Here is a 24957-nt window from a genome sequence, read left to right on the forward strand (position 1 = left end):
CATACTCAACCAGCTTTGTGTTTGCTAAATGGTTTTGAGTTTAATATACTAGTAGAGGTAGTCGTCTTAAAACTCGGCCACATGTGCCCGGATAGTTTAACAAGTCCTATTACAAGAAGCCACGAGGATGTTTTCTGTGTGTATTTGCTTCCTGTTTTGAGGGCATATTTACTTTGAGATATTTTTTAATATTGCGATTCCCTCTTGCAGATTAACAAGTGAACTTTGATGAAAATATTGTCACTCATTTAGCAAATTGCTAGATCAGTGTGATCGTTTTTAGATTTTATTCTAGCACATTTACTTCTGTGTTTTGATAGCAGTATTTGATTTCCTTTGGGTAGATTTGCATAAAGGAATTTATCAGAGTTGTTTCATTTCTGACAGGAAGATATCCCATCAAATCAGAGAAGCTGGTTTTGGTGATGTAGCCTCACGGTTTTGATGATGACACTAAGCTAAAGTGAACAACTTTGAGGACTATCTCAAAGACTTCTCCTGTGGTAAACTGTAAACCACTGCATCACATGAATGAATGTATTTATGAGGTTTGGACAGACTTCAAACAACTGAATGTTGTTCGTTATTAGCCTGATTCATTTGAAGCACTTCTATATTTATTTTTTAATGAATTGCTACATACTGGGAACAACAAGAGACATGCTTTGTATATTAATCTACTTATTTATTAAAGAAGAATTAAAGCATCAAACTTAGCACTGTTTCAGTATTTTCTGTATCACAGTCCAGTCGAAATGCACTGCCAGTTAAGGGAAGGGCTCTGCATACAAAGGAGAGATGGTGTGAAATTATGGGATACATTATGTCTTTATTGCTCATTACTTCATTACAACAATATACAGCCACTAACTGTGAGCACAGCTGCTCTCTGCTGGTTGCTGTAACTTAGGATATAGTTATTGCTCAGTCTGTCTTTGAAGCTACGGTGCTATGAATACGACTACAGTAGCTTTTCTGTAAATACTCTTAAACTGCTCCTATTAACCTCAGCCAAGAAAGCATTGTTAAGCCACAGGGGGTCTGACACTACACTACAGTTCAGAAATACAGTAGGCTCACTACAGAGCTCGGCCAGGACAATTACATTAGTTTACGGCACACGCACTTGCATGTAGTTAGTGTTTCACCCATATGTCACCGCCATATTCATAACGCCCAAAGCACAGCCATGCACGACCACAGCAACGGCCAAAACTATGTCGTCCCGTGGCTATAGTTATAATCACAACTTCTATACAGCATGTGTCATCAGGCTTGGCAGCACAGACTAACCCCGCTTGGTTAACTCGCTGCAAAGGTACAAAGCTGAGGCTGCCCTGACTCGCAGTGTCACAGCAGTGGTCGTCTCCTACATACAATACAAATGAGTCATAATACAGATCAGCTTTTATCTGCGGGGGTTTTGCTACATAAACCAAACTCAGACGAAAAATTTCCACCATGACTTTCTCGGGGTTGTGCAGATACCAGACAGAAACTTGGAAAAAATACTTAAAAAAAAAAAAAAAAAGGTTGAAAATTCAATAAAAAGTCACTAATGCAGCAGTAGTGCTAAAAAAAAAAAAACTAAAAAAAACTCTTATCGCAACAGTAGTATCAATTTGTCCGTTATATTAGGTGTGTTATACAAACATAGCCGTAAGGCAAATTCCTTTTACACTGTTAGATTTGTAATCTTTGCTGTCTGTCCGAAAGTGTAATTGAAGGCAGAAACGTGATTTAATTTAATAAACTGATATGAACTGGCATGTTCAAAAAACAATCCACTCTGTAGTTCTTATCTGCCCATATATCGCTGTAAAATAAGCTTTCATTGTCCCACACTGTGAAGTAAACCACGAGAAAGAAATAGAGCCTGCTTTTAAGTCTCAATTTCCCCTGGTGGACCACAGTGTCAAAAAAAACAACCAGTTGTTGCTGTTTGTGTATGTGATTTCATCGAGCACATCCATATTTTACATTTGTCACAATACCCTTGATGTGACATCACACACTAAGTGCTCCTCGTCTTTACGCGTTTGTATACGCTTCACTTTGTTTGTGAGCAGGATAAAAACTGAGTTTCCACAGTGAAATCACCAGTCATGCAGCTTTTCTCTCCCACAGTTTCTAGGTCAAACAGAGCATGGTGACCTACGTATAATTGTTCCTCCAGACCCGACATCACACTGTAATTTCCCCTTTACATCGTACACATTTTCCCATTTACTTCCATACTTGTGTCAGTCTTTCTTGGCCATTGCAAGAAATAGTTGGACATGTACGCTTTAGATGTAAAATTAAAAAAAATCTTTACTCTTTATAAAATATAATTATAAACTTTTTGTATGTAATACCATAAAATGCCCTTGAAATTTTACCTCAGCAGTCTCTCTCTCTGTCTCATCTCCCTCTCCCTCTCTCTCTCTCTATCTCGGTCCCTCTCTCTCTGTCCTCTCTCTCTTTGTCTCTCCCTGTCTCTCTATCTGTCTCTCTCTGTCCCTCTCTCTTTGTCTCTCTGTCTCTCTCTCTCTCCCTGTCGCTCTCTCTCTCTCTCTCTCTCCCTCTCCCTCTCTCTGTCTTTCACCCCCCCCCCTCCCCCTCTCTCTCTCTGCACCGCAGTGGCTGGCAAGTTCAGCCCAAAGAGCTGCAGGCGAGCAGAGTCCTGTCTAATTACCAGTGCAGTCCGTTTCCATGTGAAATGTGATCTGTGCGGGACGACAATATGTCCATTAATTATTCATTAGAGCTGGAAGCCAGTTGCAGATCGATGAGTAGAACCTATCAAAAGCCAAACACGGGGTACTTTTGCACTCACCAGGCCTGCAGCCTGTCCACAATGATCTATTGGAAAGTGGCCATCAGCTGAATCTGCCTGTCCAGTCACTAGTCAGTCCCTGTCCAGTCACTAGTCACTGGCCTGTCCATGTCCGGTCACTAGTCAGTCCCTGTCCAGTCACTAGTCACTGGCCTGTCCACTGGCCTGTCCCTGCATGAAAGGGCTCCGTTGAGAGCAGTGAAAGCTTGTCTGCTGGTCAAGGGTGGCTCAATGATAGACGACTGACAAATATTCAAAACAACTTTCTAATGTTACCCTGCCTCTTGATAATCGAGTCCAACCATCCAGCTGGTGTCTGTAATGATGTTTTCTGAAATCACTTTCACAACTTTTATATAGTCAGCTATTCTACAACTGGCTGTAACCTCATTTATGTAATTTTTTCCAGTTGTCCGCTATTACCTGCATCAGACTTGTCTGTTGTGATGTGAAGGTACCACAGTGGGGCCCGTGAATGTACATCTGTTAGTGATTGTGTGTACCCATTTTTTGTGTGTTTTACCGAGGCAACTTCCCCCTGCAGTTTCAGCAGCCTACAAGTACAAATATTGTTTCAGAACAACAATCTTATTTAATTGAGGACTGAAACTCCTTACTAGTTTGTTTTGTTGTTTGTGGTTTTGTTAATCCACAAATAATAACTAGTTATGAATAGGTTATTGGGGCATGGTATTTTTCCAACTGTTTTAATTATATGTATAATTAATTATTATTATTGTTATATATTAGTATTTACGAGCCTATATATTGTTTTACATGACGTGATCATTTGGATAGTATTTATTGAATGCAATGCTCACAGCCAGTATCGCATTTTCTGTAGCCGAGTATTCTTTATATCTTGCTTATAAAATATGTATGTATTAATGTTTAGGTTTTAGCTAAATACATAAATAGCTTTATCATTGTTGATGCTGCTTGTCGCTTTAATCACAACAGTAAAACTGAGAATTGACCTACTTTTCTGACTCGGTCTGATCAGACAAGTAACAGTTCTGTTGTTAGTAAACAAGCCTTTTGCAGTAAACGATTATTGATTGCAAATACGTTGACCTGACTTTGGTTACGGTTCCCAATGCTAACAGCCCGTCAGTATTGGGAGCTCAAAATGTGCAATGCAGAGTTCATGGCTTGACAGAAGGCAACACTGAGGCCATATTGTGCTGAGCCCAAATCACAATGTGCTGTGATGAACTGCAGCTGATTATTTATATATTTATCAGAGCAGATGGTGTGGTTCAGCCTGGCCTCTTTTGAGCTTCTCCGGGCAAACTCATTTTGTTTTGGTTCTTTCAGCATCACAGCAACAACTCCATAAGCATTCACCTCACACCACACCAATTTTTTTTTCTTCCCACATTACAACTTAGTAGTTGGAAGCTTCCTTCCAACTTCCAGGAGATCTTAATCTAATCCAGCAGAAGGTGTTTGTTAACCCAGGAGTAAAGTCTGCGAGTGGCCTGTGCTGCGAGGATTGAGACAAAGTAGAAGAGGGTGCTGAGTGACACCGTCCTCTGGGCCTCTCTGGTTACAAGTCTTTGCCTTCCTGTCTTTTAAAGGAAAAACAATCAGCACTTGAGAAAGTGAAGGAGTGTGCCCCCAAATTTAGCGTGCGAGTGCTCGTCTGTGTGTACAGGGCCTTTTCATAAACATTGACACGGTCATACATGGTCATAAACTACTGTTTGAAACTGATCATTATAACCATGGATTCTGAGTTGACTCCTGCTTGTTTCTGTGTCTGTTGTGAAGCTTCCAGGAACTAAAGTTCTTAAATTTGTTATCTGGTCGCCCCGCATGTTACAAATCCCCGAAGACTCACGGAAAGTGTTGAGGAAAGTCAGCTGTGCCTCGTAGCTAACTGTACATTGAACTCCCTCCCTCTCCCTCTGGTACATCGCTTCCTTTTTCTCAATTGGACTCTCGTACTACTCCCCTCCCCCTTATCCCGATCCCCTTCTTTCTTACACTGCTCGTGTTTAAAACAAATATTCCCTCAGGGAAGCAAACCGAGGGTCACATGAATATTTTATGATATTTGAAGTGCAGGCATGACCTCAGTCGGGTCTTTTTTCTTCTTGTTCATTTTTAGACAAATCGGACCTCTCAATTTGTTTACGGTAGATGTTGGCAGCTGCTCCAACTACAAAACTTCATGTCGTGCTTTTCCTTTATTGAACTATTAGATCATGGGCAAGATTTGGATTAGCAGCGTTCAAACTCTGTTGCTGTTTCTAGCCCTCCCTTTATTGATTTAAATCTGCTCTGTTATCTTTTACCGTTTGATGTAGGCTAAATTCGACAAGCAAGTGCCCTGAAAAACAACTGCTGTTGGTTTATAATAAATGCACCCTTTGTAAGCTGAAACATTATTATTATTTTTATTTTTATTTTTTTTCTGTCGGGGGTCTGCTTGAACTTTGGCAAAGGTCTTGATCTAATTGAACTCCATTGATAAAAACAATGAAATCTTTCCCATCTTAAAAGCTTTCCTGACAAACCAAATGTCAGCGCCGGCGTATCTTGATTGTTCGGCCGCTCTCAGCAGACGCGGCTCCTGCCAACTGAAAAGAGCCAGTCACGCAAGGCGCTCGGCTGAAAACAGAACCATGTGTGGGCTTGCAGTTAGCTAGCATTAATACCAAAAAGACCCCTTTCATCTGACTCTTCTTTTTCCAGATTACACAACCATTAAATTACTTTTTGTTTTGTTTGGTTTTTTTTGCAAAAAGGAGTCTGGCAAACATAGGAAATGATATCATTTAGGGCTCTGTAATTGATGTCTCGGGTTTCTTGACACGCATTAGGAGCGCATGTGTGCCTATGTGCATTGTGCTGTTCAGCGTGCGCGTGTGCCGATGCAAGCACATGCCTGTGCGTTGCTGCTTGGCTCATATCTGGTGTTTTCCTGATTTATTACCTTTTTTCTAATAATTAAAAACAGATTGATTCCTATAAAATTCCCCCTCAAATCATTCAGCTGCACCTTATATGTTTGTGGTGCAGGTTTTCATTATTTCTAATTTGTTTGTCCTGAAACCAGGGTTGAGTAATGTTAAAAAAAAAAAAAAAAAAAAAAAAAATTCCTACCAATACATTGACTTTGATACTGGTTACTGAACAATATTTTTTTTTCATGGCCAATTTTTATAAATTCCATTAAAAAAAAAAAAAAAATCCTCACACATTACAGCTCTTTAGTTTTAATGCAGTTTAGAAGAGGAGAGGTTAACAAATGTTACAGAAACTTCACATGCAATTTATCAATATTTCCGTAATGCTTCACAGTAGCTGCCAGCTCGGCACAGAGAAGCCTCGTCATGCAGCGCATGCAACTTAGATATGCGAGTCGGTTGAAATAAGGTGTTGTAATGTCAGATTTAAGTTGAAACGGTGAATTCATCCTTGTGTGTGACCTGCCTACGCAGAGGCGACTTATGTTAGACGCTGTGGCTCTCTGACGGCGATGACATTTACTTTTGCGTAAATGAAGCAAAAGTTGTGGGTTTTAAGAAAACTTTTTTTTTTTAGTTACTTTTTTAGAAACTAAATTGTTGTCTTTTTCATCTTCTGCAAATGCCCATGACAACGTAATTGTTGTGTCTGTCAATTCCCACATGGCCAAATATTTAACTGTTAAGAGACACTGATTCACTTCAGAGAATTTCACCGTTACCTTTTTCTGTAAATCTGAGCACAACACCTGGCCGAGTGAAGAGCAGGGAGAGGTATTTTCTATGATTCGCTTCCAGACATCAGCAAAGTGCTGTCTGCAGACCGGGTTTTAGACTTTGACATCTGCAGCCATGGCAAGACAGCAAAAGTTTGGAAGATTTATATCTGCTTGCCTTCATTATTTTATTAGGGCCAGAGTACCGAGTTATTGTTTTTTGTTGTTGTTGTTTTTTTTGTTTTTTTTTTACAATTTTCTTACTTTAATTTGTACATTTTTCATTCAAAACAGAATTATTTTTCAAATATTCAAACCACTTAAAATAAATTATACTATATATACTATTATGTTCTTTCATGACCTGTTAAATATATAAACAAACAAAAAGTGAAACGGTTATAGCCAAATATTTTTTGCTCCCTATATTCTGAGATGTATTTGAACATATTTTGTAGCTTTGACTGTTGCTGGTAACTATACAATACAGTACAGCAGGACCGGTCCGTCACTTTTTATTCCATTGCGGGGAGTTTTATAAAGAAACATCAAATCAACCGCAAACAATTCCTCTCGTCAGAATCCTTTTTACATGATTGCTGGCAGCGAGTCAAGCCTGGAACTGGATGTATAAACGGAAGCAGAACAAACCAACCAGCCAACCCACAAAAAGGGCATTATTTTGTGCGTCATCACATTAAGTGTGGAAAAATGGATTTTTACTCCAGCATCTGTTATATATGGAATATGTTTACAGCAAAAAGATGCTGTTCTCCGACATAATGCTCCTACTTTGTTGCACTAAGCACCCCGCATCATGTGAACGATTAATTAACGAGAGGTACTGACACAAAAGAATAGCTCCCTATTTACTGCCACATATAGTAAATTGCTATACTCTCCATCTAAATTTGAGGATTCGTTATCCCGTCAAATACAAATCTGACATGTACAGAGCAGATATTCATTAGACCAAGTTGAGGCTTAAAGACACACCGAAGCCTGACGAGGGCAAATGGAATCCCACTTACTTGGGATTTGTAATGACTAAATGTAAATATCACTGCATTATACTCTTTAGTCAGAACAATGGGACACATTTATGTGTTTCACAAGGTAACTTTTTCATTGGGAAGCGAGTTCAAATATAATTATTTATTTATGTGGTATACAAGGATAATGGCATCGGGTATTTGAACTAGAACTTGACCGATATATCAGCAGGCCGATTGCATCTCAGATTTATAGTTATCGGCGTATGTCTTGGCTGATATGTGCCAATATTAAGAAGTCCGATATCTGTTTGGCTCTAATTTTAACTTTTTCAGAAGTAAGCGGGATATAATATTCTTTTGTGCTACTTGCAGTACAAAAGTCTATAAACTCAACATGAAGTTTATTTATGCTTTTTGAAGACCGCTAATGCATTAACAGCATGTCCATGTTTCTATGATGAGTTTCTTTTGGCAGTGAAATGAGGATTTATCATGGAAATGATTCACCTTCTCAAGAAACAGAAAAAGTGACTAAGTGATGGTGTGAGATTTGAAAGAGAGAAGAAAAATGTCATTTACTTTAGCTCAGTACTTGACAGTGTGGCTCTCGTGACCTGACATTTGAAGGTGTCCATCTGCATGGGTCTCGGAGCTTAATTTCACAGACGGGTCTAATAATGTGCGGCCAGCCGAGCGTGACACACTCACGTTTCAGAGAACAGGTGGCAGCGCTGCACAGTCTTCGAGGCCTTTGTCAGTTTTTGCCTCCTGTAATGTCAGCCCCAACTCAGGCGATCTCTCTCGCCCTTCGCCCGGCTGCTGTCTGTCGCACTGAGTTCTGGCCGTCATTACCAAAGATTAGCCGACAAGTATTAAGACCGTGCATGCTGAATTATTAACAACAAGCAGCTAAGTCTTAGTACAGTCATAATTCAATTTAGTTTGAAGGTTGTTTTTTAAAAAAAATTTTTTATGAGATTATACTATAACAATTTTTTTAACCTCATGAAACTGGAATTAAATTTCCGTAAGGATTTTTTTTTTTTTTTTTTTTTAACCCTATACTGCATCAATGCTTTTATTTTTGTATTTATTTATTTTTTTTTCCACAGTGTATTCTCTGTCGTGTGTTCTTGTCCTTGTTCTTTACTACCATGACCATTGTCATCATCGCTACAATTATTGTAATCAGTCACCTGCCTATGATTGTCTTAATTAGCTGGATGTTTTGTCATCCATTCATGTGTGTTTACTTGTCCTAAATGTGGCAATGAATGAAATAGTTTGTCACCACAGAGCTGTGTTGAGATGAGGTGACATTTTGGGGTCATGTAGGACAGTATGACCTCAAACATCAGCGTGCTCCTCCAACAAACAAGGTCTCCTGCAAAGCCTTGCTGCCTTTGTTTGTTCTTAAAATATCTGAAGCATTTCAAATGTGTTGTTTTTTTTAGAGCCAAATAAATAGTCAAGTAAAGAGTGCATTGGTCTTATCAACACAGATTATACAGCTTTTGGTTAAAAGATGCATCGAAGCCTGATGAATGGAAATAGATTAGCAGCATAATGTATGTTTAAGTGAACAGAGAACCACACACACACACACACACACACACACACACACACACACACACACACACACACACACACACACACACACACACACACACACACACACACACACACACACACACACACACACACACACACACACATTCACACTAATGACTCTCCATCTGTCCTGGGCTGTGCTTGGACTGGGACTTCAATACCAGTGCAGATGCAGAATCTTTCCCAAAATTACCTTTAAAAGACTTGATATTGTACCAAAGTGGCTTTTCCTTTCTTTGTTGTGTCTCTGAATGCAGCAGGCAGTTAAATGCTGCAAGTCCTTCTACTTTAGTTTTCCTCCTATTAATGGTGAAGCACAGTATTGTGTGTGTGTGTGTGTGTGTGTGTGTGTGTGTGTGTGTGTGTGTGTGTGTGTGTGTGTGTGTGTGTGTGTGTGTGTGTGTGTGTGCGTGTGCATCTGCCCAGTTGTGTGCTGCATCCCCCTGGGTTCAAACGCTTGGCACACAGCAGACAAAGAGCTGTGTGGCAGTTTGGAGAATGTGCAGCACAGACTTGCCTTCAGAGAAAAAAGTCTTAGCTTTCCCTTTCCAAGTCCTTTCCAGTGGGCTCTGTTATAGTAGCATGTTGACTTGATTAAGGTACCGGGGTAGGTTATAATTAAGTTGGGAGTTTTCTCCTGGGCCAAGCCAGAGGCTGTCTCTGCTTATATGAAGCGATGCGGTAAATTGAAGCTGATGCTCGAAAAGTATATTCTTTTATTTTTATATTTTTTTTATGCTTTTTATAAGTGATCTGTTCTCTGCTCCCAGTGTTAAAAATAGTCGTCTCCCTCAGCTGATTTTGTGGCTTTTTTCAAGGCTGCTTGATTCTGCAGAGCTTCTGTAAACTACAAAGAGCAGCTGCTGCTGAGTCACTATGTGGAGACTGTTGGTGGCTCGCTTCTGGCAATGACAATAATGGCGCCTTTTAAAGTCTTGTTTTGTTCAGGACCTACTTTCAAGGACGAATTTAAGACACGCAATCTGCGCTGAGCTCGTCGAACAGAGTTTGTTTATGTTTGTAAACTCTCAAATACAAAAATTACCCTTGTATATGGGTCATGTTGGTTATTTATAACCCAAACAACAATACGATAACATCTCCTTAACTCGTCTCCCATTATCTGTCCTGTTTATCTGTCATCAGCTCATGTATCACAGTATTGTGAAGACCACCATGTATAAAGGTTTCTTTTAGAGAACCATGAGGCTTCTGTTTGGGCTTTAAAAACTATTCTTATTGAATATTTATGACAAACATCTAAGCATATAAAAGAGGCAAATCAAGCCACTTCCCAAATGAAATCATACATGATATGTTAAGTTATGTAATATGGAGAGAAAGTCCTTTGGCTCTCAACTTAAGTTTGAAATGCATTGCGTGACTGCCATTTTTCTTTTCTACACTTCGACTGTTCTCATGTCAACTTAAAGGACTTTAATGTTGTGTTTAAGAGGTAGTTTGGCTTCCTGATGAGTTGAAAATTGCCCCGGCCATCACTTTCGGATTAGGCACCATGAATGAAGAATCATAAATGCTATCTCTAGACTGCCTTGGTAAAATGCCAGACATATGGTCAGCGCATGCATGTCAGCATATTCCCGTAGTCGGAAACTGGAAGTGGGGAAAACCGTCATTGTCAGCTTTTCTCCTCATTCCACAGTGTAGCCTAGCATGCTTGTCTTATCAGCCGGTGTGTGTGTTTAGGCTACTTAGTCCTCCATGTTTGCCATTTACAGACCAGTGAGTATAACACTGTCCAACTAAAGCTATTTCACCGATGTAATGCTCGTCCAGTTCTACAACATAGCTTACAGTCGGGTGCCAGCCTGTCTGCCATGAAAAGTCCTGTTTACTCTCATCCTGCCTCTCTGATCTGCACTTTAACCACACTGTTAGCAATAAGGAGCGAATCGGTGTTGACTGGTCACTTTTACATGCGTGATGTTTGAAAAGTAGGGTGCAACATAAACGCTCATACGGTGAGTGATGGAATTACAGTTAATTCAATTTTAAGGCTAATTTGAGATACCAATTTGAGCTAATTTGAGCTTTAACTATCTTTCAAGGAGGGAATTAATATTAAAATAGTCCTTTTCAATATTAATCAAGTTGTTGTTGAGTAAAAGAAATGTTACCCCAAAAAGATTTGGGATTGCATAGAAGTTGCCTAATTTCAGTCACAGTCTCTCTCTACTCCCTTTAATTGACTTTTGTTTTATTCTGTTAAACTGAAGAACTCTTTTTGTTCCTCTGCAGATGAGTTTCAGTTGGACTTTACACATCACCCCATGGGAATTCTGGGAGATATTCCAAGTCCCACAGAGTCATCACCATCAGCCTTACCAGATTCACATTACACTGCCTTCGATAGCCCAGACACACCTGGTACCCTGCCATCCATTCCTGAACCAATCCATGAAGCCAGAACTGCTGACACCAAGCTTTTTCAGCGGGGCACTATCGCAAATGAAAACCCCAAATCCATCATGCTGAGGGATGTTCTTGTAGGAGAGCAACATATTGTGACAACTCCATCATTAAGCCCCTCCAAACCTGTGCTTGGGCCTCGTCCACAATTTGAGGCACCAACTAAACTCTCTCTCTCTCTTAAAGCAACTTTTAGGAAGCAGCAGGATGGTGCATCAGAGCAGACACTGGCAATCCTGACTTCAAAACCTGGTCTGCCTCTTGAGCCCCCTAAAGAGGCTTTCCCTGAATCTTTGGCAGATGAATCTTATAGTAAACTAGTGGATGCAAACCAGCTGAGTCCCAGCAGTGCCCCCTTGACGGCGAACAAACCTGCACGTGACGTAAACATGCCACTCAACCCAGATGAGATTTTGTCTCGCGGCTACAATGTGCCTTTCATTGCCCCCCACCTTAAATCACCTTCATCTGAACCCACTGAGCTCTCTCCAGAGGACTTCTACCCCACCAACACCATGGAGGTGGACTGGGGGTCTGGGGACTATTTGGAGACTATGTCTTTTTACAATTCAGATCAAGACGACTACTCTCTGGTCACCAAGCTGCCCTCTGATTCCTATGATCTGGAGGACTACACTGAAAGCTATGACACGTCGTTCCCTTCCAGAGTGGGCATATTCCCTTCGTCCTTGCATCCACTTCATGTCTCCCCGTCTCTCAGCCTCATGACAACATTTAGCACCGTTGGTCCTCTTAAATCAATTCATCCTTCCTCATTTTCCACTGCAGTTCAGTTTACAGTGGAACCTACTCCCACAGCTAACAGTGATGTCCCCGACTTGTCAGACATAGATTGGCCAGATACTTTTACAATTCAACCAACAGATGTCCTCTTACCTGACATGAACAGCATGGAGTATTACACCACTCAGCTGAACAAAGAGAACAACGGTTCAGGAACTGGAGCTGAACATAGAGGGAATGTTACTGTGGTGTCCATCGGTGCTACAGACGGCGCACCCACCAGCGGCCTCACCAATGATACTAAATTGACCGAGGAAGAGTCATCCAGTGAATTGTCAGGGTTTGACCCTCATGATGAATCAACCACAGAGGAAAGTCCTCAGTTGGTCAATGCCTCCGAGCCTTTTTTCGAGCCTTCCTTGGTCCCAACCCGGTTCCCTGATCCCTCATTGTCCGTCTGGGGTGGTCAGGTGTCCGCCACGGATTCTGTGGCACTTTCGCTCACCGTTGGCCTGGATAGCACTACAGTCAGAAAAACAGTGCAGCCCAGTGCCACACCTTTGCTACCAGATGATTTAATCTCTTCCACTTCTCTGACAGATGTCCACTGGTTTGTTACAGAGCCTTTCCCTAAAAGTACCATGCACGCAACTACTGTCGTAACCGCAACTACAGCCTTCACCTCTGTTCCCACGGAACCTGCTGCCAGCAACACTGCTGGTACAACAGAATTAACTCCCCAAGACTCTACTTTTACAACTGAACAAAATCCCAGTGTAACTTCAGTTTCAACGGAATCCACGACCCACAATGTCAGTGTGGTCCCCCCAGATGTGTTGGGAGATGAGGGGGTGACTGAAGATGGAGTTGACATCCCAGCCACAATGACCTCGATCCCATCCAGCAGTGAGGTTAATACAGTCTCTACTGCACCCACAAGTACAACTGTCACAACTACTCCCCATCAAGCCACAACTGGAATTACTGCCACCACCGAAGCCTCAACTAGTGTCAACATCATCTCCACCACCACTGGTAAGACCACCACTACGGCACCAACGTCAAGACAGTACCTCTGCAACGTTGACAGGCCTGATTATTTAATAAAAATAGGTAAGTTTGCTATTTCATTTTGTTTTGCTCTACTTGACAATGTATGACTAAATGTGAAGTATAAGAGACTATAACCATTAACTTATGCTTACACCGCAAGGTTTTCCTTCTGGGGCCACAGTTGGATATGCCAAATCTCAAGTGAGAGACATACTGAAAGTGGAATTCAACAAGTCAGTGGAACTGCAGGTAAACTTATTTCTGTGTGGGTCAAAAATACATTTGATTCATTTTATGGTGTTAAAGGTCCCATGTTCTATAAATGTAGATTTCCAGTTCTTTTTTAATGATAGTGCAGCCCAAGTGCTATATAAATACTGTGGAAGTGTTAAAACGTTGAGTCCATAGAGAATATTCAGCAGCTGTACTGTTTGGATGAGCCATTTAGACGTCCGTGAGTTTTTTGATGTCACAAACACATGCTCAAGTCCACCCACAGCAACGCCCTGTGACCAACTTTTTATCTGGAAGAAAACACTGAGCACTCATGAAGACCTGTGGTTGGCCTGAGTATGCTTCGCAGAGGAGATACTTTAAGATGCCTTTTGGTACTTAAAACCCCCAAAAATGTCTTCTCAAGACTGCCAATAATACAACCGAAAATTGTAAGAATATGGGCCCTTTAACCTTTTTTGGGAAATTAAGAAACACATGCATTGTTAACCTGAGCGCATTGTGACGTAAAAGGGTGTTCGGATATTAAGTGATTCTGGATTGAGTGGACTGTTGTGTATTGGCTCTTACATACAGTATGTGTAAATGTTGGTTTGTGTGAACTGTATTTTTGTGAGCGTGTCTTTGTGACCGTTACAGTGGTGTCGACAAACCACGAAGGCCAGACCACTTTCTGAGTTCTTATCTGTGGTTCTGTAGTAAATACACCACAGTAGTCACATCAAGATCAACAGTAACCTATTAGAAACATCAACGACTCTTTTAACAAGAGTCATTTGGAGTAACTCTGAATTCATGACTCTAATGAGCGATTTGTTTCTTATCATTTGTCCGTGTAGGTTGTGGAACCCCCACCAAAATTTGTGTTTCGGGTGGCATCGGGTCCGGTTGTGTACACAGCCATATCTGTCATAAATGCTCTGCGGAGGTCTGGGCGCCGCTTCCTGTCTGTCTCTCCCAACTGGACGACACCAGACAGTAAATATCAAGTCCACACAGGCAAGTGACCTTTCATCAAGCAGTCTTTCGAGGCTGTCAGAAGCACTCCGCTGTCAGCATTTGAAAGTTTGTCAGAGCCTTAAGTTCTTTTTAAAACTCTCACATCTCAAACTCTCCACGCTCCTCCTCTGTGCAGTGCTGCAGTTTGTTCCCGGTCACGTAGACGTGCGGTTCTGCAACTTCAGTGAGAGCATTGAGAAAGGTTTGACCATGGCCTTTGCAGAAGTACGTCGGCGCTCAAAGCAGTCGACCAACTTCACAGTACATGTAAGTGGGACCAAGCGAGGAAAGGGAAGAATGGGCAGCTGCAAAGTTGCATTTAAATTGAGGTTGTTGTCATTAGGAAGCTTTCGCTGCGGCTTTGCACCTCAGAGCTGAACGACCCCATGAAAATAATCTACAGCGCTCTGAATAAAACTGTTGTCTGTCAGAGTTGATTACTTTCAGTGGAAGTTATAGTTTTATTTGAGTGTTTTTGAGATTTATTGAAATTAAATAATATCTTGGGTTATTGTTATTCTATTTGTGCAAGCAAGCTAAAGATTCGTTGATTGTGTGCTGACTGAGCTGACAGAAGCGGCTTCACTCATTTCACCAGTGTGTCTCTGGAATTGCTTTTGCAACGCTGACTTTGACAGCGATATTGCTTTGCAAACAGGCGCTGTTCTATGTAATAAAAATTGTGTCGACATTTGAATTTCAATAAGATTACTTGGTGTCAGAAATGGTTGTCTGGAGTCAGAGAAAACTAGGTTATTCAGATTGCTGTTTTGATTCAGGTTTCCATCCATCTTTCCATTTCCCACTTTTTTATTAGTTTTGGTTGGTGATATTTGTCTAGTAGCCCGAACATCTCTCTCTGTCCATATTCTCCAGTTCTTACTGGGTGTTCTCATCTTAATCAGATGCCCAGAACAACTCAAATGGTCTTTTTCAACACAAGACTGATGCTACTTTATTCCAACCTTGTTCTCAGTTACTCTAGAGGGTTGTGATCACCGGTGAAGGTTCAGACACCTTCAGGCTCAGCTCCTTCCTTCTTATGACTGTCCCTGTGGGAGACACACCACCTTCCCTGTCTACTTTATTCTCCATCTTACCATCAGTCACGCACAAGACCCCAGGGTTCTTTACATGAACGCTTCAATTTAAAGGACTTCACGCTCCAGTTGCTGAGCATTAAAGAAGCTTACTGTTTATTAATGAAGAGCTTATTTGGCTATATGGTGAGTTGGCTTCCGTAGGGTTTTGTGTAATCCTATTATGCTGATGTCTGTGTTATAGACTTTTAGTAGGAATAAATGTAAGGATTAAATCGAGCATTTGTTGGTTTATGGAAACGCTTTGTGAACAACAATCCAACCGTATGCTGGGCCACACTGCTCAATTCTGTCCCCTACTTTCCAAACACTGAACTCTTTTCAGAGCCAGAACCTATTTGTTACTCTTTGAGAGACAAACAAGCTTTCCCAGTAACTGCATTAAGAGTGAATGTACAAAACATTTGCATGTGTTTGTCTGCTGTAACGGTCCACTTGTGTTTCAGATTGCAAACATCACAATGGGTGCTCCAAAAAAGGAGGAACAACGGCCAGTGAAGCAGCCAGTGGACATCACCTTCACTGTTCGTGGTTCAAGGGGTTTTGTGGCAGGGTCAGAGGTCAGCAACGCTCTGATGAAACTCACAATGGTGGAATTTAGCTATTACATGGGTTTTCCCGTCCTGCAGATTGCTGAGCGTGAGTACCATAAGGTCATCTCACTATATTTTAGCAATTTCATTTTATATATATATATATATCACCATTATGTCTGCGATAACTGGCACATTTTGAGCGTGTTCTGATTCTGATCACCGAAAAATTAACTTAGTTTAAACCTCACTCTACTAAATCATCATTTTTTTCCAATAGCTTTCCATTATCCAGAGTTGAACACCAGCCAGTTGCTTCGCTTTTCCTGGGTTAGAACAGGTATGATGGTTTCAGTTTTTGGCTGAAATGCTGCTAAGTCTTACAGTAGCTTTGAAGTAGTATTTTCACTGTATATTATTTCTGTTGTTTGTCTACACAGTGCTTCTGGGTGTGCTGGACCAGAAAGTGGGCGAGAGGACCTTTCAAGCTAACATGGAGCGCCGGGTGGCCATGTTACTCGGGGAGGCGATGGGACCAGTCAGACGGGTTAAAAGAGCCACCACCATAGGCAACAGCAGTGTTCAGGTACTGTGTTTATGGATTGATTCAATACTTTACTCATCTTTACTACAGCTGCATGACCCTTTTAGAATATCTAACATACATTGGATTATCTCCAAAACCTCAAAGCTATGAAGTCGACTATGGAGTCATTTCATGCCATTTTTATGGGTAAAAACACAAATCACTGTAGCTAATTTCATTTGTTTGAGGTAGTAGTCTGGAGAAAGCCATTGTCTTTATTTCAAGCTATTTTTAAATGTATTTATTTTTAATTCATTTTAATAAAAAAAAAAAAAAAAAAAAATGTCTTGGAATTTCTGAGAAGCTACTGGGTTGTGTTCCAGGGTGTTGAGCTGCAATCTGACATCGGACACACTGAGCAGGAGAGAGAAGGAGAAGCTAAGGGAGAGAGAGAGGCCATTGCTAACTAGCAGACCTGAAATAGCAGATTAAGTTTAGAATTAGCGAGAAATTTTGCAACACGGATCCTTAAACGTAGAGCGTTGTTTACAGTTTGAACTTTGTTACAAAGAGAGATTTAGTGTTGGTGAACCAAGATACACAGTATGAACTAAGATTAAATCTGTGAACAGTGGCACTGTAGTGTGTTTCGAACAGGAAGTGAACACAATATCAGGACTTCAGACATGACACACAGGATCCGGAATGAACTTGTATAAAGTTGTACAGAAGCCCTGTCTTGCAATGTGAATGCAAGTGAAAAATAATTTGTGCGTTTGCCCCAGCTCCAAAATGTATGGGTTCTTCCTTTGTCCATGCTACACCCTTCCACCAAATTTTATGAAGGCCAACAGTTTTTCTCTAATACTGCAGACAAACAAACAAACAAACAAACAAAAAAAACAGCACCAAAAACACAACGTTGTTGGTGGAGGTAATGAGATTTAGTCAGTACTAGTTCGTAAATTATTTTAAAGACACACCGACCAGTGTGTTTCACATGTTAAATTTCGTATTCATTCCGTAACAAAACTTATAAAACTCTTTTACAGGAAGTTTGTTAAAGGATTACTCACTAAGTCTTGAAAACGCATCCTTCCTTGTACCATTTATATCATTATTCCTGCTGTAAGCACTCTCTAACTACCTTGCCTGAGTACAGAGGGCTCATTATGTGAGCGTTGCAGTGTTTGTAACCAGTGAAAGCCTTAGTGCTTTACTAATCAGGCTCTAGCTTTTGTGGGTCCACTCTGCACCTGCTCATCTCGTCTCTAAGGGGACAGGATACGGCTCTGTCTCCATGGCAACAGCATCCCTTTCAGCCTTGGGGCAAGCTACTCAAAGACCACAACCTCATGGGCTCCAATTCTTTCTCCTCTTCCTCATTTCTCCAATCTTTTCACTTGATGGATCCTGTGATACGCAGAGCTGCTAAGAGCAGATCAATTATTAATTGTTTCTTCTTCGCTGTCTGTATCCCACAGTTGGGATGATTAAGAGTGTCTCTCTGTTGTTTACAAGTTGGGCATTATCAGTGGGTTGCGCATGACACCGGTAGGTAAAAGATTCAGAAATCAGAACAGGAAGAGAAAAGTACTCGGATAAAAGAGGCTTGTTATGAGAGACGAGAGATGCATATTTGATTTGATCTCATGAAGTCTAAGTGCATTTGGTGGACTTTAAACAAGGGGGCTGTCAGAGTGATAAATATCATCCTTGGCTGAGTAGCAGTCTCACTGTTTCTGACCTTTCTGCCTCCTGCAGTGTTGTCTCCATAAATTCCACAGAGCAATTTAGAAAACCGGAGGACCATATTAGTAGTGAACCTTCAGTGTCTGTTTTTGTGCTAAGATTAGATCTCTAATTTTAGGCCCGGGCATCCTTTCGACCTCACAAAATGATATTTTTCACAGTATGAATATGTGTTAAACACAGAAGCCTCATTTTGTGCTTGTGTTCCTTCCAGCCTTGATAGAATATTGTCATTAAGGAAGCCTGGTTTGGATTTTTGCTCTTTTTTTTTTTTATATATATATATATATATATATATTTCAAAGACACTCATCTTTGAGTGTCTGTTGGATATAATGAGAGTGGTGTGACTCAGATTGAGCATCTGAACTTCTGAGGAATCCTTTGTCTTGCTCTGTGGCACACAGACACTTAGACACATGCTGTATTTCAGGCAGATGCCCTCGACTGTCATGGCAGAATCGGCGTTGTGTTGTCTCCTATGAGAATACGTTATGAGTCTGCCCAGACAGATAAAGGAGGAGGTTGAACTGAGGTTTGTGCATTAAAACACACATTCACACTGCTCTCCTTCCACTCTAATAACCGCATGTGCATGGAGTGGATTAGACCTGAATGAGGGAGAGACGGCCCAGACGTTTTTCCGTGTCAGCCCAGGCATAACCTGCACTTTACTGTTTCCAGCAATACTATATTATTATATTATATATAATATATATATTATATATAATATATTATATAATTTATATATTATATATTATATATATATATATTATATAATAGCACACACACACACACACACACACACACACACACACACACACACACACACACACACACACACACACACACACACACACACACACACACACACACACACACACACACACACACACACATTTATGTATTAGACAACGTGGAAAAATCTTTTAACAATGAATACTCTCATGGGAATACAGAATCTTGAGTTGTTTATATACATCTGTGTGTGAATGCTTGTTGGTGTGTGTCAGTGAGAGTAGATATTTTTTTGTACATGCAAATAATGGAAAGGGCAGCAATACAGGCAACATGTTAATAGTTTGTTATAATGTGTTTCAGTACAGCATAGAGCAACTAAGGAGGCCAAACTGTCTGGGGCTTAATTTTAGCTTCTGCAGTCACAGAACCTCAAAAATGATTAAGGGTCCATAGAAAATGAGCCACCCCATTTTTCATTAAAAAGTCATATTTATTATTGAAATAGTGACACTTTGCTCATTAACACCTTCATCATAAATTCCATCCTTAATTTAGAGAGCGTGGTGCGTCATCTTCCATGATTTCCGTGTTCATTTTTGGAAGCACTTCTTCTCCAGCTGCGTGAGCACGGCCTGTTTCAGACAGATGTTTCAGATGGGAAACATTTACAGGGCGAGGAAGCAAACGGGAACATCAGCACTCAAACATGGACTTTTCAATTGAAGCTCACAAGAGTCTGCAGCTTGCTGTGTGTGTCCTCAAAGCTAGAAACAAATTGGGACAAACTAAGAAAAGAAGAAATATGGTCTTGTGGTAAAAAAAAAAAAAAAAAAAAGATGTAAAGACTGCGAACAAGATGATCACTGAAGAATTTCAAAACTATGAGGATTTAAACATTTGTCCCTTAGCAATGCAAATAAGGAACTGGGTTTATCTGGACATGTTAATGTTTTGAAAAAGTCAAAGCTGTCTGCCACCTGTTTGAAAGAGTGGTTGAAGGTATCCAACAGCCATCACAGCGTCGTCTGCTGATTAGCCTTTATGACAGCCAAAGATCCTGGCATGCCTTCCATATACAAAACAATGTTTTCTGTAAAACAATACCAATAATGAAAAGCTCAGAAAGTTTCTGAGCTTTTAAAAGAAAACAATCAGGATTTTAATGACTGCGTTCAAAGATGGAGTAAAGCCACTCTGATGGATGTCTTCACATTTGACTAAATATTTGTTTTGAGCCTGTCATTTATAATTTTCATGTGTTTAATGGCATTTGTACATTTCTCTTGACTTTTCTCTTCTCTTGCTGATGATTGGACAAGAATTGACACACTGCACCTTTCCTCTTCGTTTCAATTCCCAGATTGTGAGTGCGAGCCGGCTGGCGGGTGCAGACCACCCCTTAGAAATAGTGTATTTTGTGGAGGGTCCCAGTGGTCACAGGATACCTGCGGTCCAAACAGCGGACATACTCAACAGTCTGGATGTCCAAAGGGCTGCTATTGTCCTGGGCTACCGTGTACAGGGCATTTTGGCACAGCGTGAGTATCTCTCGCATACGGATAATAAAGGGCAGATCAGTGATGTAAGGACTAAGGAGATGGTCCTTGACATGTCAAACCAAGTTAAAACATTAAAATGGCTCAAGTGACATAAACAGACAAAAAAGAAGGTATTTCCCTGATTACAGTGAAATCATTTGTTTATTCTTGCTGCTGCTATCAGAGTTATTGCTGTTGTATTGTTATGTCTTGCGTCTAATTGTTCTCAAGGTCCAAATAAGAAAAGAAGCAAAAAAAAAAAAAAAAAGGATACAAGCTGACTGACGGCTCCATGTGTTTCTTTGTATGTTTATAGCAACATTTGAGCTAATTATCCCCCTTTGTACACACTGTACTAAAAGCCTGTCTTCCTCATTAAGCATCTAAACAGGGGATGAAGGCCTAATGAGAGCCCCTCAAGGGAGTTCTGTCTCTGTACCGACTGCGTTCTCGTACGCTGCAGTCTCAGAGGATGAAAAGAGTGTTAATTAAAACTAATGAAGGTCTGCATTGAAGATTATAACAATGAGACAGTCTTAAGTTATGCATGCTTAAGCTGTTTGTGTATTTGAAGCTCAACCTTTCCACTAAAAAAACAACAACCCGTCACTCTTTCAATCCAGCCGTAGAGAAGGTGGCAGCCTCTCCCTCTGACACCGAGAACACCAACCTGTGGATCATCATCGGCGTGGTGATTCCCCTCCTCGTGGTCATCGTCATCATTTCCATCCTCTACTGGAAACTGTGTCGGACGGACAAGCTGGAGTTCCAACCAGACGCCATGACCTCCATCCAGCAGAGACAAAAGGTAGACTTCCACCCCGGCTTCACAGTCTTACTGGTGCTTCACTCTTGAGTGTTTGAAAATATTTGATGTCATATTTGAATTATCTGAAATAGCTGTAATTCCACCAGTCACCTTTGCAATGCTTTCGTGGGTTAAAAAAAAAAAAAAAAAAAAAAAAAGATTTTGTTTTTAGCACAACGTTTCTTTTTTTTCATAGTTTTAATTAAATTCACTAATTATGGCCTCGCGGGATTTGTATGTGAAGTTGTGTTTTTTTTTAGGGGCAATAGTGAGAACTAGAGTTATAATAAAGTAGAACAAGAGCAAATAAATAGATAAACATCAATAGGCCTTTACATGAATGAATTCAAGATGTAAATATACTTTTTTTTTTAAATATATGAAATTACACTTTTCAACAGTCAAATTTACTTGCCTTTATTGGGCAGAGATAATTATTGCCACAGTTTGAATACTTCCTCAAGGCTGATGAACAGTGACAGTATTCTATTGAATAACTAAGGTACACCAAAACTGTTTGCAGTTTGTTAATGTCCAAGACAGTTTCTAAACATGACTATATTCTGTATATACATGTTTAAGTCAGCTGAAGACCAGAAAGATGTGAACACTGTTAAATTTAAATGAACTGCTGATTAAGCAGGTGCATTTATCATTGCAATGAATGTGGACTTCAGAATTTCTTCTTTCGGATGGGACTAGTTAATGATTCCAGTAGAGAAGCTTACGAGAGTACATTTGCTGAGTTTCTTGTACTTGAAATTGTCTTGACTGCTCTTTTTATTTTATTCCAAACCTTTCTGATGTTTCCTCACACGCTTTTTTTTTTTTTTTTTTTAGCTTGAAGCACCAACAACCGTGCTCTACAGTTTCACTTTGTCTCCTTTTTCTGAGAACGGAAAAGCCCCTCCTATTTTCTGTCTTCACTTGAAATAGAAATGATGCCGTTTGGCTGCACGGCGGCTGTGCTCTGTCTCAGTCTTGCCTCCCTCTTAGTTTAAAGCACATTTCCCTATTTCCCGAAGGTTAAACGACACACGAGAGATTCCTTCTGCTCTTTGAGGTCACATCCTGCTGAACATTTTGAATCAATAATGAAATGACTGCCAATATGTTGTATGTACAATATATACTAGAACAACAGTGGTTATTTACCGGTGTAGGCTCAGCTCCCACAGTTTTGTTAGTCATTAAGTTGCAACCCACATTTTTTTTTATATGCGTTTGATATGTTTAAACAATTTTTTTGCCTCTAACATCTCAGAAATGTTTAAACAGGTGGAAAAACACTTTCTCTAAGTACACTTTGGTTTCCCGCGTCTCCTTCTCACCACAATAAGAGCAGTCGTCTCTCTAGATTTGCGCACCTGATTCATACGTTCCTTTCAGTCGTACTAAAATACACACGGAATCACTTCTACTATTTCTACTTTCAGGTTTAGTAAATATCGTTGCGGGTGCTAAATGTATGTATTTGCATTTCCCCTCCCAGGATTTTGCACGTTGGCGTAGAAACGCCCAAAATGACATATCCATGCAGGCAAACACGCAAAACGGACAACGTGTGTTAAATTGCACATTTGAAAGACGCAATCCTCACTGCACGTCGTTGGTAGATCAGCTCGCACACGTGAAGTTTGCGCGTGACTTTATACACACAAACGTTTAGTAAATCAGACCCTTAGTCTCCACTCCGGTTCTAAATATTTTTTTTATTTGGTGAGCTGATTTATACCACAGCCTGTTTCAGGGATTGTCTGTGTATGTTTCAGCATCAAGACTTGCTGCTTGATCTGTCTGTGTCTCGCTTCTATTCCCCTCCATTTGCATGGTTTTCCTTTTGAGCTTTGCTGTGAATGGAAATCAATCACACTCGGTCAATGCACTGAATCTAATGTGCAGAAGTAACTGTCACTCAGCCTGCCCTGTCTGCTCAGCACAATCACTTCATTTAACATCACTCCTCTTCTCTCAGTCCACCGCGACACTCCGCAAATCAAGGACTCCCCTTCATCAGCGACTCCCTCCAACTAAAAAGAACATTGAGTTTAGTGAGGATGAGGAGGGGGAGTATGAGGAGGAGGAAGAAGAAGAAGATGAAGAGGAGGAGGAGGAGGAGGAAGAGAGGGAAGAGAAGGCGGTTAAAAAGGGGAAGGTACAGTGTAGTGTTTGGTGGTTTGTAGAACATGTAATCAGATGTAGTTTGTGTGTGGTTGAGGTAGTTTGTGGTTTATAATTCAAGTATTGCAAGAACAAGGCAGTAAACACATTTTATTGAGTGGAAGTCAGTTCTTTGTTTGTCTTACAAATTGTCGTGTACAAATATAGTAGCATTCTGCCTCATCACTGGAACTATTTATTTTATCCATCATCGCCTACTAGAGACCAGTAGCTCTTCCCAAGAGCAATCAGAAAATGGACAGTGAGGAAGAGGAAGAGGAGGAAGAAGAAGAAGAGGAAGAGGAAGAAGAAGAAGAAGAAGAAGAGGAGGAGGAGGAAGAAGACGAGGACAGAGACGATAAAAAGGATAAATTCAAAAGGAAAGAAATTCCACCAGTGGAGCAAAGAAGACAAGAGAGCAAAGCTGTGCTGAAGAAACCAGCGGGCATGAAGAAACCAGCGGGCATGAAGAAAGAAGAGAAAATGAAAGTTTTGTCTAAAGGAAGGAGAGTCCAGGAGGAGGTACATCATGTGGTAGACGTGGAAAGTCGTGCTTGTTTGCGTTGATAGACATCAAGTTCCTGGTTCCCCTTTCCCACATCCTTTCCCCTCTTAAGATGACAAGACACAGAAAATCCAGTATTCTACATATGACGGATTTCACTGTGGACTGTTGGATGTTTATAGTCTATAGATCCTGTTGTATATAAGATGTCACTGTGTTGTGCAGTAGTAGTAGTAGATGCAAGGTGCGACTAACTATTCAGAGACTGTTCCAGTTGCTAATCTACGTGGAGCAGGGGGAAGCAATAACCTCCATGAGTAAGTATTCCAGGTTATGTTGCTCGACCAACATCCACATACTTGTTACACATATTTGCGATGACCATGGACCTGAAATTTGAGCAGAAAGCAAACACCGACTGTTGTGTAAAAGTTGAGTGGGGCGGTGCGTCTGGGTTGTTGTGGGTGTCATTTGAACGTGCTGTGAGCGGGCACGCAAACCCAAATGCTCTCATGCCACAATTCGGGTAGTTCAGCTCCACATGTTTTACCGCAGGCACCCCTGAACCTCAACACTGTTGACAGTCTGACCCTGGGGGGACAAATCCATGGTGCACAACCCCCACCGGTGTCAAAGAAGAGCCACCTGGTTGTGCACCTGACCTCACGTGCTTATTCAGTCTCCGATAGTAACGTTCTTTCCCTTCTTGAAAAACGAAA

The 24957-nt window shown here is 40.8% G+C and overlaps 1 protein-coding gene across 2 annotated transcripts in view; it reads left to right on the top strand.

The window, feature by feature from the left end:
* The window catches only part of LOC138624770 (UPF0606 protein KIAA1549), a 40617-nt gene that overhangs the window by 3225 nt on the left and 12435 nt on the right, over positions 1 to 24957 (top strand). Inside the window, exons 2-12 of one of the 2 annotated variants that reach the window (XM_069705254.1) lie at positions 11375 to 13402; positions 13503 to 13591; positions 14416 to 14575; positions 14712 to 14842; positions 16122 to 16314; positions 16489 to 16548; positions 16649 to 16794; positions 20588 to 20765; positions 21389 to 21573; positions 23549 to 23728; positions 23956 to 24255. In XM_069705254.1, coding sequence (XP_069561355.1) covers positions 11375 to 13402; positions 13503 to 13591; positions 14416 to 14575; positions 14712 to 14842; positions 16122 to 16314; positions 16489 to 16548; positions 16649 to 16794; positions 20588 to 20765; positions 21389 to 21573; positions 23549 to 23728; positions 23956 to 24255 — 3650 coding nt within the window. The remainder of the gene's footprint in view (positions 1 to 11374; positions 13403 to 13502; positions 13592 to 14415; positions 14576 to 14711; positions 14843 to 16121; positions 16315 to 16488; positions 16549 to 16648; positions 16795 to 20587; positions 20766 to 21388; positions 21574 to 23548; positions 23729 to 23955; positions 24256 to 24957) is intronic. The other variant, XM_069705253.1, reaches the window with a different exon arrangement.

This window comes from Brachyistius frenatus, unplaced genomic scaffold, assembly GCF_029030835.1.
Source record: "Brachyistius frenatus isolate BFR_SWC_R1_liver_20210118 unplaced genomic scaffold, ASM2903083v1 Contig_55, whole genome shotgun sequence".
Lineage (NCBI taxonomy): Eukaryota > Metazoa > Chordata > Actinopteri > Embiotocidae > Brachyistius > Brachyistius frenatus.